The sequence below is a fragment of the Sander lucioperca genome, chromosome 16 (assembly GCF_008315115.2).
Source record: "Sander lucioperca isolate FBNREF2018 chromosome 16, SLUC_FBN_1.2, whole genome shotgun sequence".
NCBI classification, from domain to species: domain Eukaryota; kingdom Metazoa; phylum Chordata; class Actinopteri; order Perciformes; family Percidae; genus Sander; species Sander lucioperca.
Window position 1 is genome coordinate 19,870,738 of NC_050188.1, and position 14,667 is coordinate 19,885,404.

General features: G+C 41.0%; 2 protein-coding genes across 3 annotated transcripts; one reads left to right on the forward strand and one right to left on the reverse strand.

Moving 5' to 3' along the window:
- The first annotated feature begins 625 nt into the window (after positions 1 to 625).
- On the forward strand, positions 626 to 10,118 carry wasf2 (WASP family member 2). Of its 2 annotated transcripts, none has more exons than XM_031323070.2 (9): positions 626 to 829; positions 2,270 to 2,434; positions 2,646 to 2,780; positions 2,983 to 3,136; positions 4,603 to 4,720; positions 4,855 to 4,976; positions 7,525 to 7,683; positions 7,774 to 8,273; positions 8,703 to 10,118. In XM_031323070.2, exons 2-9 carry the CDS (start codon positions 2,302 to 2,304, stop codon positions 8,858 to 8,860), a joined length of 1,479 nt encoding a protein of 492 aa, XP_031178930.1. In that variant the 5' UTR covers positions 626 to 829; positions 2,270 to 2,301; the 3' UTR covers positions 8,861 to 10,118. The 2 variants fall into 2 exon arrangements, with proteins under 2 accessions (XP_031178930.1, XP_031178931.1); XM_031323071.2 differs by having other exon boundaries at positions 7,525 to 7,680.
- On the reverse strand, positions 9,789 to 14,047 carry gpr186 (G protein-coupled receptor 186). Its single transcript, XM_031323072.2, has 2 exons — positions 13,723 to 14,047; positions 9,789 to 12,203 (listed from the first exon to the last, which is right to left on the reverse strand). The coding sequence occupies exon 2, from the start codon at positions 12,173 to 12,175 to the stop codon at positions 11,183 to 11,185; it is 993 nt and encodes a 330-aa protein (XP_031178932.1). The 5' UTR covers positions 12,176 to 12,203; positions 13,723 to 14,047; the 3' UTR covers positions 9,789 to 11,182.
- Between the last annotated feature and the right edge of the window lie 620 nt (positions 14,048 to 14,667).

The following is a 14,667-nucleotide window of genomic DNA, read 5'->3' on the forward strand; positions in this document are numbered from 1 at the left end:
TATGAATATGATGTATGTGATACCTAATGCTAGAGTGTGTATTTCCAATTCAATTTTAAGTGTAGTAATTGAAGTGTAGAGTTTTTTCCTTTCAACATATTTGCACATAATCCATAAAGCAAAATAAAAGAAGTGTCTGCAACAGTTTCTTAACTGTTTATTCTAACAAATAAGTCTAATATGTAGGCACTGTAGCGCAAGACAAGGCTATCATTGCTATCGTATTGCAGCTTTCAAACAAACGGGTTGTCTCAATACTAACATTTACCGTACGTTCCTATACTTGAATAAATGATTAAACTTTACTGGACAGTGACTTGCCTCTCCTTCCATAAACCGTGTACTTCCAGTTTACACGGGCTGAGCTGGGGTGAAGGATGCACTTAACACTAACCAAGCAAGGCTCACATGACAGCTATTTATCTATTTAGCTAAGTGCTTTTCTTCACAGTGAGTTTTTTTTCTTCACACTTATGCATAAAGGCCAATGCCAGTCATTCCTCGGACGCGTTCCAACTCGCTGGAACGCACGTAGGAATGTGCTTCTGCCTCCACCCTTCGTTACGCAAATTACGGACAGCTGTTTGCCACTAGTTAGGGTGGAGTTGCGCTTTTTACGTTGAAATTTCCACATCCTGTTTTCAGCAAAAACAGGCGCACTAACCAATCAGCTTTGAGGAACTCAGTCGCTCGACCAATCAGAAGTTCACAATCCCGGGACTTTGGTAGCTCGTCCGTGTACTGTACCGCTCAACATTTCTTGTGAAAATCTTGAGACAGGATAACAACCACACTGTATAGAGAGAGTCTACAGTTGCCAATTTTGACGGTAAGTTAAGTATGTTTAGTCAGTATTGTCTTCATGAAGTGAAATATGTAAACATACTTTTGTTTGGCTGTTTCTTCGAGATAAGAGCGATAAGAGGCGCCGACAAGTTACTTCCTGCTCTGACAAGGCCGAGATCCCAAGTTACATTTTAGCTAATGTTGTGGGCGTAAAAGTGTAACGTTTCCGAATCATTTCTTCTCCTGTAGTTGCCTTTCTATGAAAATGATTAGTGTATTTAAGATATTAAACTTATTGGTAAAACATTAATAATTTCAATGTGTCCATTTGACAGAGAACGGTTGACTGTACGTCTGCCAAACATGCCACTAACCACACAGCGAGGAGCTGCATTTTAACTAGAAATTACAAGCTCCACTTTCAATGAAATAAATTATAAACCTCAGAGTTAAATCATTCTCGGTTTGAAAACACGCATAACAATGCCCGTATCAACCCAAAGAAAAGTGCAGACTTGAATCCACCTACTAATGCCATTTGTATCATGACCTCATCATTCTCTGAAGCCCCAACGTTAACATGAAAACTTGTAATTAGGCAAACGGAACGGGGAATAGGAAGCACTGCAGGGTATACTTACAGTTAGCTAAATTCTGCCTGCTTGCACTGTCTTGGTAGCAGTGAGAGTCTGCAGTCACTGCATATCTCTGAGCACCTATGGGAGTTGTCATTTTCTGGACAGATTCCTATGGCACTGTAGAGTTACTGCTTTGTGTGGGGAGTTTACTTTGTCAGACACTAAATGTGATTTGTCCAATATAATTTGAAATAATGACACTGCTGTAAGCATAATGGTGCATATATCATTATTGCACCAGTTTTCTCTCTCTTCTTATGTTGAATGTTCCTGTTTCACAGAAACTGGGTAGATGCTGGATGTTTTCTGAGTGATGCAGCTTTAGTTTTGCTTCTGCTTTAGCTCTGTCTGGTTGGGGTTTATTTATACATGCGTGTCTGGGTAATATGAGCATGTGACTCATATAGGGATGAAAGTAACAATTATTTTTTATGATCAAGTAATCTGTTTGTATTCTCTTTTGATTAGTTGTGTTTAGTGTATTCTGTAATTGTTATAAACCCAAGGTGATGCCTTTTACATTTCATGTTTTCTCCAACCAACTGTCCAAAAATTTAAATTACAGTGATATAAAACATAAACAAAAACAAAAAGCAGCAAATCATCACATTTAAAAAGATGGGACCTGTCACCTGTGCTAGAAAAATTACTTTAAATGATCTATCCATTATCAAAATGGTTGTTGATTAAATATTTGCCAGTAGACTAATTGAACTGTTATTTCAGCTCTAGACTTATTAGTACCACAGCTGTATGTAATACATCTCAGTGCTGTCTTGTAGTCCCTTTTATGTTTTGTACAGTATGTCTCTGCCTCAAATGACCCACCTCCTCTTTCCCATCAGGGTTGGGCCCCCCCTACACACAACACCCCACCATGCCTCTGGTTACGAGGAATATAGAGCCACGGCATGTGTGTCGACAGACCATCCCTTCCAACATCCGCAGTGAGCTGGAATGTGTCACCAATATCAGCCTGGCCAACATCATCCGCCAGCTCGGCAGCCTCAGTGAGTCTCTGCTGTGTGTGGTTGGGTGTCATTATTCCTGTCATTAAAATATATATGTAAATGGTCGATAACACTTGGCAAATGTGTATGACCTGTGTATATTTGCACGTTTATGCAAAGTTGTATTTGGATGTAGTTGTGAATATGTATTTATTGTGCATGTGTGAGACAAATACTTCAATCAATGAAAATCGTGTCTGTGTCTGTGTAGGTAAATATGCAGAGGATGTGTTTGGGGAGCTGTTTATCCAGGCTGGAGCATTTGCGATCAGAGTAAATACACTGGGAGAAAGAGTGGATCGACTGCAGGTAAAAGTCACCCAGCTGGACCCCAAAGAAGAGGAAGGTAAGTACTCCCACATGTTACAGTTACTATTACTAATATTTCTACTGTATAAGAGTAGTTCATTATTTTGAATATGGCTAAATTTAACATAAAATGAAACATTGACTCACACAACTTTGCTATTTAAATAACCTTGTTCCCCTTGAGCACAATATGTATTTAATATTATTCTCTCTATTTCATCTGTATGTTTCTCTCTTAGTCTCTTTGCAGGCCATCACTACCCGTAAGGCCTTCCGAAGCAGTCTGACCCAGGACCAGCAGATGTTCACCAGGCCGTCTCTGCCAATGCCTGTACAGGACACCTACAAAACCTGTAATCCGCCCCCACCACTCAACTACCTCAGCGAATACCGGTAGGTCTCAGTAGACGCACAGATACACATCCATGGCTCATGTTCAAACACTGCAGAGCATAACAAGCATTAAATATGAAGAGCATGTGCATGCATATGTGCACACATGGAAACACACACGCATGCTATATTTTTGTCATGACTATACATTATTTAAACCAACCTCTCTGATGCATATGCAACAAGGAGTGGGTCTCAAAAAGTGGCTGGACTATATTTTGTGTGTCAGTCCCCAATAAAAGCTGGAAAAATTTGAAATACAATTTTATAATACGGAATATCATGAAAATGTCAAATTTGCTGGTATGTTGATCCTGTTTCTTACGAGACATTTAGCCCACATTTGCAAGATCCTTGTGATGTATCATGCTTATGCAGTACTCTGTGCAATTAGTTTGTCAACATGTTACAGAGAAATTAATTTTGACCCACTTATGTTCAGGCAGTTCTTGATTGGTTTTGTTGACAATGTTTGTAACACACAAGCTTAACTTAATGACAAATCACACTGACTAAACTCAGATAGACTCAATGGCAAAAGGGACAAAATTATTTATATTACATGTAAATGTCTCTGCTGGTAAGTAGGGCTGGGCGTTATGGAGAAAATCAAATATCACGATATTTTTGACCAAATACCTTGACAGCAACGATATTGTAGTGTTGACTAATGGTTCTTTCATAAAATATTTACACAATGAGATCTTTGATAAATAATCATCAGTAATGTTGATATAATGACTAAGTGGGTAAAGGCAAATAATAGAACAGTTAAAACTGGTAAGTCTGGTAAGTTCAGAAAATGACATCACTTTACTTTAAAACCAGGAAAAGACAACACTTCTGCCATATTACGATATTACGATATCCAAAATCTAAGACGATGTCTAGTTTCATATCACAATATCAATATAATTTCGATATATTGCCCAGCTCTACTGGTAAGTATATTGAATCAAAGCAGCACTGAAGAAATTCTGTGGGAAAAAACAACTATATGTGTCACAACCAAGCTGACACCTATCCTTGAGATCTTGAATATTAATTGAGCACAAGGCATGACATGTCACCGGAAGTATGATTAATTAGAAACCAGAACAGAAGGGTGCTGGGCCAGTAGAGGGTGACGTCTGTGTAGTAAGTTATCACAGCAGTGGCATCAATGACAAGCAGAGCGAGAGTGTAAGCTAGTCCAATTATGTTACAAAGACTGTGTCTGTGACTGGTTTGACTGTGGAAGTGGTATTAATTTGACAGATATTAACAGAATATGGAACACCTTTTCACTTCTCTGCATACTAGGTAGTATGTGACAAAAATTCCCTGTTTCTTTTATTGAGATAAAAAGGGGAAGTGTTTGACACTTCAACAAACACTATGTTATTCATGGCTGTGGATACTAGGTAACATGACGTGTAACTGAGACCTAAATGTATTGATAATGTTTGTAAAATGGTTGTCTACAGGGACGATGGGAAAGAGGCCCTGAAGTTTTACACTGATCCCTCCTACTTCTTTGACCTGTGGAAGGAGAAAATGCTGCAGGACACCAAGGATATCATGAAGGAGAGACGCAAACACAGAGTGAGACACATAAACATGCTCAAACACACAAAACAAGTAACACAACAGCCAGGTTGGAACATTGTTGGTGACATCAAATGAAAGCATTTGGATCCAACCCTCCATGACTCTTTTTCACTTTCATTTCTGAGTAGAAGGAGAAGAAAGACCATTTGAACCAACGAACGCTTAATCCGCGAAAGATCAAGACCAGAAAGGACGAATGGGAACGCCGTAAGATGGGGGCGGAGTTTGTGGTGCCAAAGAATGATTTGATGTAAGTTGAGAAATTGTGTGAAGTGAGGTGGATATCTCTGCAGTTTGGTGGAGTGTGTATTTGTTATGGTCATCCACAGGCCCAATAGGCTTTTGAATCCATTTCAGCAACAATACAAAATAATTACTTTTTAATGATTTTATCAAACCTCTCTCTAGTTCTAGTTAAAGGGATAGTACAGATCTTTTCAAGTGGGCTTGTATGAGGTACTACCTGTTTTATGAGCTGTTACCAACAGGAGATGGCTGTTGGCACGCTCCCAGTTTTGTCCCGACACGGAAGCTAAGCAATATACTACTGTGGACTGGGCCACACAGCAAATCGTATTTTAGCCACCTAAAAAAAGACCAACTAAAAAAATCAATATCTGTTTATACGTGTACGCTATATTTAGAATATTTTCACCGCTTTACCTTGCCGTCAGACAGCCATTTCTGACAGGCTGCTGTTGTTTTGACAAAAGCAGTAATTTTACCTTGCAGAAGACCGGAGTTGCTGTTTGTGTATGTTATTGTGTGACTTTAATGTTTTAAAAGGGTTAGGAACCAACAAAGCTAACAAACAAACTAACCGATAGAGGCAGCGGTAGACCTACAACACCCGTGTTCTGCTAGGTAAAATTACTGTTTTTGTCAAAGGAGTCTGGTGGCTTTGAAGAGAGTGATATAACGGCATCGGTTCCCTGTCACAAAGGGCTGTTTGACTGCAGTACATTGCTTAGCTTCTGTGTTGTTACTCCTGCCTGCTTCTTGAAACGGGGCATGCCAACAGCCATCTCCTGAAGTTAATACACTGACTATGGTTAAAGGAACACGGCGATTTATTGGGACTTTAGCTTATTCACCGTATCCCCCAGAGTTAGATAAGTCCATACATACCCTTCTCATCTCCTTGCGTGTGGTAACTCTGTCTGGCGCACCCACCGCTAGCCTAGTTTAGCCCAGATCCTGGAGGTAACCGGCTCCAACTAGCCTACTGCTCCCAATAAGTGACAAAATAACGCCAACATTTTCCTATTTACATCTTGTTATTTGTACACACTGTAACTATACAAATCACAACGTCACATGAGACACAGACATCTTCTAACCGTATACAAACTGGGAACTATATTCTCAGAAGGCGAAGCACTGCAACTTCTGCTACTTGGGCTAGCGGTGGGTGCGCCAGACAGAGTTATCACACGCACAGAGATGAGAAGGGTATGTATGGACTTATCTAACTCTGGGGGATACGGTGAATAAGTCCCAATAAGTCAGTGTGTTCCTTTAAGTACCTCATACAATCCCACATTAAAAAAATGCAAACTATCCCTTAAACACGGTAAAAGTACTGAATGGGCACTTGCATGGTAAATTCCACTCTCACCTATCTTATCAACCAATCTGTACACAGTGGTATGTCCTGTCTGAAAATGTTCTCAGGGGGTTGGGTGTAGGACTGGCTGTCAATGTCAAATTGCAGTAAACAAATGCATGAGTCACAGCAGGCCATATGGTAGTGTTTCTTCTGCTGTTATTTATTCTTTGGTGTATTGTTTTTATTAAATAAATAGAAAAATGAAAGAATATAGAAACAGTTAAAAAGCAATAGGTTGAAAAGCACATAAACAACAATCTGTTTTAAAAGTAATTTACTATTTAATTTGCCCGACTTGTTTGGAACTCAGTTACAAGCCAGCCTGATGAGGAAAAAAACTCCCTGTCAAGCTCTTAAACTGAAGGACAAGCCAATCTTTCTGCTGCTATTTTAATAGCTGTGTGAACCAGTCACCATCAAGTGTCAACATCACTATTTTTGTTCTTCTGCTTTCTACTATATATATATATATATGTATATGTGTGTTACTTTCAAAATGTAAAACATTATAGATTACTAGTTACTATCATTTGAGATTAATTAGTTATATTACAATATTACTGTCTTTGAATTGTAACGCTTTACACTAATTTTGCATTACTTTTCAGTTACTTTAACCAAAATAACAGCGGAAGTATGACTTGGCAGGTAGCTTGTGAATTTCACCACAAGTCTCATCTTTATCCACTATAGTTCATCATCATTTATTCATAATATTTTGTATTATTAATCTGAATCTGCAAAGTAACTAAAGCTTTAAAATAAATAGTGAAGTAAAACGTATAATAGGCCTACTTGACTCTGAATTGTGGTGGAGGGAACAGTGACAGGACAGCTCGCTTCAATGCAGCGTAATAACTCCTGAAAATAATGTCCATCTCGCAAATGTATCTGTCTCTGCAGTCATTTCAACCACCAAATTCCTGCAACAGGAAATGACACTCACAGACTTTCTTTCTGTGCTGAAATGTTTTGCGGTGTTGGGGAAGTTAAAAACCCCCCCACCAATATATGTCGGGTTAAAAAGTGTTGTAACTTGTGTGTTAATGAGATTGTAACGAGATTGTAACGGGTATAATATTACTGACATTTTATGAGTAATGTGTTATATTACTGCCTTACAGCAAAAAGGAATACATTACTGTGCGCGTTACTCCTAACGCTATCTATATCTTAAATTTGTTTTAAGGAATTCTTCTGAGGCTCTGAATGGCAGTATTGGATCTGGAGATGGCTTCAATTCTGAAGGCTTCGAAATGAGTACCGAATCCTACGCTTATGATCCCGGCTCCCCTCTCTCTCCGCCTGGCAATGATGACTTCCTGCCTCCTCCACCTCCAGACATGGCGTAAGTAGCATCTTGCATCGAAGCCAACTGAAGGGTCCATTTTGTCCTTTAACTTATCCTCTTAAATAACTTTCACTCTGTCACTTGCAGGTATAATGATGGAGGGTACGGAGCACCAACCCAGAAGCGTGTCAGTGTGCTAAGTCCAAACCACCCACCTCCTGCTCCCCCCATGGCCTCTCCCCCTCCCAACTCTCGCCCTAACCTCTCCCCTCCCCCTGCACCTCCTCCCCCCCCTCCACCCTCTGGATTTGGGGTTCCCCCACCTCCTCCTGGCTTCGACACCCCACCTTCTCCTCCTCCACTCTCCTCCTCTTCCACTGCCTATCCCTCCCCACCTGCTCCCCCTCCTCCCCCTGTTATGTCCACTGTTTCTCCTCCTCCTCCACCACCTATGCCTACAGGAGGTGGTGGTCCACCACCTCCTCCTCCTCCTCCACCTCCGCCTGGCCCTCCTCCTTCATCTTTTAACCACTCTGCTCCCCTTCCTCCCTCTGGTGGTGGGGCGCCACCAAGCTCTGCTCCTAAACCTCAGCCAGAGCCTGCTGCCGATGATCCTCGCAGTGACCTGCTGCAGGCCATCAGACAAGGTAGGACACTACAGGAAACAGATCAATATAAAATGGACTTATTTCTAATGAGCATATACATTACAATTAATGCAGCATCCAACAGGATATGAAATAGCTAAAATTGGCTTTACTTCAACCGGCTCCAACATTAAATTGTTTAACATTAAGACATTGGTAAAGCCTATCCAATAATATGTTTAATATAAAACTGAGGGGAGCCTGCTGCATTATGAGTATCTCTTTGTTTATGCCTTTATTAGGTATAAAATATACATTTTGTCTTAAATTACAATTTTTATTGCAAGCAAATTTGTCCTTAAAGTGGACATAGATAAAAAAAAATAGCAAATAACATACATACATTGAGAATAAAAAATAGAAAGATATAGAGAGATCCCCCATCTGCACACACACTCACTGTAACTGTCCTCACTAACTCCCTTTAAGGTTTCAACCTGCGTAAGACGGAGGCACAGCGGGAGCAGGAGAAAAGGGATCACTCTGGCAATGACGTGGCCGCTATCCTGTCCCGTCGTATTGCTGTAGAGTGCAGCGACAGCGAGGATGACTCCTCAGAGTTTGACGATGACGAGTGGTCTGAGTGATTGTCATCCCGTTTCTCCTTCACTACCACATCTGTATCTTTCCTTAGCCTTAAACAGCATCCTTGTATTTCAATTCAGATTACATTCTTAATACCAGTGAAGCACAGGTCCATGTTCTGTGTATCTTTTAGATTTTGAGTGTATGCACACATAGTATGTACAAGTGACCTATTACAAATCACATTCCTTGAACCATTTATTTTTATTTATCCCAAATTATTCTGATCAGAGGTGCAAAAGTCCAAAGATTGAGAAATATTGTGAGTGTGCCTGGTTGTGTCCCCAACCTTGTTGCTTTAATCGGATGTTATTGATGTCAGAGTGTTGTGTGATATGATGCACGTCTCTTTGCGGAGTCTGTATGTAAACACATCACCTCTTCATCTTAGTGGCTATTAGAATCACGTGTACTTTGCTGTGGGTCAAATGTCTGATTTTATCTGCTTAAGTATATTAAGGCAAAGGACATTAGAGAGGGAGTACACACACAAGCACGCAACCTTTTCCACACAGTATTTGTACGTACTCAGTGGATAAGACACAAGGTGTTGACGTCAAAATTTTTTCGCTCACTCATAGATTATAAGATATAGATGTAAAGTTTATATAACATATTGAATAATGTCTACTAAAGATAATTAATGCAATACTTTCATATCCCTTTAAAGCACAGTTTTCTTTGCCACTTTTCCTTTTCTCATTTGTATTCAATCTTCTTTCTTTCTGTGGTTGTCATGGGAACAATTCACTTGTGGATGTGACATGGTTGTAGTTTATAAACAAATTCATGAATGAATTATTCAGTATGATAGGGGAAGTATTGGCTCATCATGGCAGATACCTGGGTGTTTGATGAGATTACATGTTTCATTTTGGATTGTGGTTCAGCTCTGTTGCGTATTTCTTGCTGCAGTTTTTCTTTTGAACATTTCTGGGGATCAACTAGGCTCTGTTGCTTTAATCACTATGCTATGTAGAATAAGTGCCTTTTTATACTGCATTTCAGTGTCAGTGCAGGTTTATTTTGGTTATCCACACTTGTCACTGATCAGCTTTTTCTAAAAATCTTATCAGCTGCCGTTGAGTCAAATGTACATTAGAACTGACTGATGTTAAGTGTGGACCACATATTTCTCAAGTGCCTTTATTTTAAATGTGCCTGTGTTAAAGCACAATCACATAGCATGCTTTGCCAAAGCTTCTCCTGCCTTTAATTTCCAAATTATTATAGTTATTTTAATAAAGAGAGTGAATTACAGTGATTGTTTAGATTTATTTTTTTTTGTGAGAATGAATAGTGTGTATGCTATGTGTTGAACAACATGTTCCCAAGTGTCAAGCCTTGGCATAAGGCTCCTCATGCTTTTATCCCTGACTCATCTTCTTCATATCAGTGGTGGACACCTTTTCACAGTGCCCAGTTCCGACTTGTGTAGGGGGTGAGAACATGAATCAATTGTATTGAAGTTCAGAAAATGAGTAGGAGGAGAGCAAAACCTCTTGCATAATCACTATCCTAATACCAAGGCTGCTTTGTAGTGTTTAAAAGGACACAGTGGGTTTGCAGAGTGATTATGTTGGAGATTGCTTTAGTTTAGATACAGGATACAGGAATAGAGAGCAGCATTTTGTGCCTAATTGAGGTAGAGTGAGAGATAGAGGGAGACAAACACTGAAAGCCTCAGCAGCAGTAAAGAGAAGAGTGCTGACCTCGCCCGGTTGAAAAAAAGTATATTTATTATTCATCGGTATAAAATATTCATTCATTTCAAAAAAGGCTGTGCAACACGAACATATGGTCAGTACCTTTCAAAGTGCCTGTAACAGCATGTGCAAAATAGAATCTCAAAGATCTAGAACATTGTGTTTTCTAGACAATCAAGTTAATAATGTTAGGACTTTGGATCACATTACACTGTGACAGGCTTACATTTAAACCCCATCCATTCCTCTCACCTTAAAGTGCCAATGGTGATTAAATCCACTTTCTATGAGTGGCATAAATGGCACCCCTGTGATTGTTTTAGTCTGGGGATCCAGTGGAGCTACAATTGACTGACGATGAGGCACAAAGAACACACAAGACAGTACGTTTAGTTAGTACTCCCAAAATGGCCGCCAGCCAGGACAGTCCAGGAACATTCTGATTTGCAGAGGGACTTCATCTCTTGGAGAAGTGCTTCTTGCGTGTGTGGGCGTTCGAGAGACTTCATGTTCTGGATCTGGATGATAGTCAATGCAGCTATGTGTGTATTGGCACACAAACAGTGATATGTCTGGCATAGATTGTGTGGTGGTTTGAGTCTGGTGAGGTTTGGCAGTCTACACATCAACAGGGTAGTGTATGTGTGCGTTGTGTGCGCATCTGTGCGGGCAGCAGGCCTGGAGCAGCACCTTGCGAATGTCTTTGTTTCTCAGACTGTAGAGTATTGGGTTCAGCAGTGAGCTGCCTGCTGCTGGCACCAAGGTGGCGTAGGTGTACAGAGGAGGGCTGGACGCGTCTCCTAGCAGCCCCCAGAGGGAGAAAGGCATCCAGCAGCCCACAAACACACTGAGGACCAGGATCAACCGAGAAAAGCCCCTTCCACTGCTGTGTTTGCTTGCATATGATTGGTTGGTAGAGAGGAAGTGCCTCTGGGTAGCGATGGCGTGGGCATGCCGCCTCGCCACACGGCAGATCCCAGCGTACAATTGCAGGGTTACCATGACAACCACCAGGAAGCCACCACACAGCAGCGATAGGTATGTCCGGGTCAGAGGGCGTGCTACAGAACAGGAGTTTGGCTCTCCCAGACAGTGCCATCCCATTGCAGGTCCCGCCCCAATGACACACGCACCCAACCAGACCAGCAGCAGGAGGATGGCGGCTCTGTAACGTGATTCGCTTGAACCATAGGTGAGGGCGTGGCTTAAAGACAAGTATCGGTCCAAAGCAACACCCATCAGGCTACAGAGCGAGGCAATCAGTGATGTCACCAGCAGTCCTGAGGTCAGCAATTCTGACCAATCACTTGGCTCAACGCAGAACAGGAAGAGGAAGTGCAAGATCAAAGCAACACCTGCCAGGAGATCGGCCAATCCGAGGCTAGCCAGCAGCAGAAAAACAGGGGCACGAAGAGACGGGGTGGCCAGGATGGTGGTGACAACTATTGCATTTTCAGTGGCAATGAGAGTTCCTGAAACACACAGGGCCACACCCCACACTGTGAGGGGCGGGACTTCATACGTAGGTGAGCTATCCAGTCGATCCAGAGGGAAGAAGGGGTCTGCACCTGAGGACTCATCCCAGCCCAGGTCAGAGGCGTTCAGGGTCATGGCTTTTCAGCAGTCACACAAACCCAACCTAAGAGAGAGAAAAGGAGAAAGATGTTGACATTAGCTCTAATGGGTCATTAGCATCTCCATCTGTCCAGTAAACAGCCTTTCGTTAACCAAAAGCTGTGGTTTCAGCCTGTGGAGCTGCAAGAGGCTGGATGTGGCATCTGGCAGAGCAGAAGAGGACTTAATGTGGTGATGGAGCATTTAAGATGTTATGCTCTTGTAATCTAAAGCAGTTGAGCTAAATAACAATAGATTAGTGCATAAAGTGGTATTAGTGATTGTCATGCCCTGAGCTCTCCTGCTCTTATCATTTGTGATGTTATATTGTCTTGTATTGTTTGTTTTTTTGTTGTTTTACAGAGGTATCCAAAAATAGATTTATTTAGTTAGTTAGTAGCCTAACAGATACCGTATCCAATAATTAGACTAATAAAAGACATATTGTATTTACCTAACTAATTAAGCTAAGGATATACCCCATTTTGTCCCTAGATGAGATTTATTTAAAGAAAAACTAAAAATTAGCCTTAACAGTGCAATGTAAAATATGCATTTACAGAACACAAATAATATAAAATACAAATTACAAGATGAAAAATACTTAAACGTAGACTATTTTGTAATTGCCCCTTTAAGATAAATGTTTTTTTTTCAGTCATGAATGTTTTATTATTATTAACTCAAATACATTTTATATAGTAATACTGCTTGAAGCCCTTGAAATGTCAGTGACGTCACAACGTGTAGTCTTGCAGGAAGTCACGCAAATCATATCAATCAATTATAATATGTAGGCTTAATTCAACTTGATAAAGTTACTAAAACATGAATGGATCAATTATATTCTGTCATTGATTATAATGAATAAACCATTAATAACCTATATTCATGTTTAGCACGTCACACTAAATCTAGTGGCTATTACTGGCTTCCACCTTTGGTTCTATCCTACACACGTTTCAGGAGCATCCAAACATCTTATATAGCCTACCATGCATTTATAGGGTGGCTGGTTAAATTAAATAAAAATAAAAATGTATTAATTGAATCTGTAAACTCACTTCCAGATGAAGTTAGTGAGCTACAGTGTGAGGTTTCCCTTTTAGTTAATGTCCAAACATGAGGGATACTACACTGTAAAGTAATGAGGCTACAGTTAGGCTATTTAAGGAATTCGCCTGATACAATGTTAAGATGCTGTGTGTTATCTGCTTGTTCTTTAACACAATGTCAAACTGTACTGCACGCCCACTGAAAGGAAATACCACACCGTGACTGTAATACATTAACGGATTTTAAGATTCTTTCTTTTTTCCTTATATCCTACAGGAGGGCTTTTGGGGGTACCAGGAGTCTTTCATTCTCCTCCCTCTCGCATCTCAGTATGAAGGTATATCCCTCCTCCTGGTGCAGAAGACCCTGTTGTATAATACAGTTGAGGGTTCATTGCAGCACAGAGGGTGTCCCCGACTCACTCACGCACACACGATCACACATCGCACAGACACGAAAACATGCATATAATAGAGTATTCATCTTACCTTATTAACGCGATTTCGTGATTCCTTTGCGAGAGTTAAACCGATTTCTTCTCTCCTCTTATACGATCTAAGCCAAATGATGGAGATGTGGTGATGCTGTCCGCAGTGATGCTCGGTAGCCTACCAGTTTAAATAAGGAGGACAGTCCCTGTGTGTGACAGCGCTCCGTGCTCCTGTCTTCATCAAAGTTGCACCAAACTCTCACTTGGCGTCTCTTGCATCTCTTTTTCTTCAATCTCTCCGGAGCGCCTATGGGAGGAAGAATGGATGCTCTTGCGCGCGGACTCATCCACAAGAGAGCCGGTCTGACGTCAGTGACTGGGAGGCTCGACCAATGAGGTGCCGGCATTGAAGTGCGGGGAGACTAGGGAGGGGATGTACAAGGAGTAATTTCATTCAGAAAAATGCGGCATCTCTGGCGCCCCTCCCACTGCGGTTCACTCTTGCTCTCATTTCTTGTAAATAATGACCACCAATAGACCCCACCACCACACACACACACACACACACACACACACACACACACACACACACACATTTATCAATAAGACCCAGGGGCCTGGTTGAATGAGATGATATTGTTTTGTGTTGGGCAGGGCTCAGAGGTGTAGAGCTGCGGGGACAGAGCTCAGGGCTGGCGCTGTCCACGGTGCTGAAACGCATCAGGATGAGTCATGGGAAGATGTCCTGCAGAGCAACAATGTCAAATTGAGACTTCAAGTGAAAACCATCCACTTAAATGAACGGACAATGACATAATTGTACCTTTCATAGCCAAAACCCGACTATGACTTTTATATAATAATAATAATAATAATAATAATAATACAACATCAGCACAAACAGAAGCCTCAAAATTGATCACAGACGTCAATAAACGCCTCTCTGACACTATTTATTTAGATTGTACATAATGAGGTTCACACATGTAATAATATTAATAAT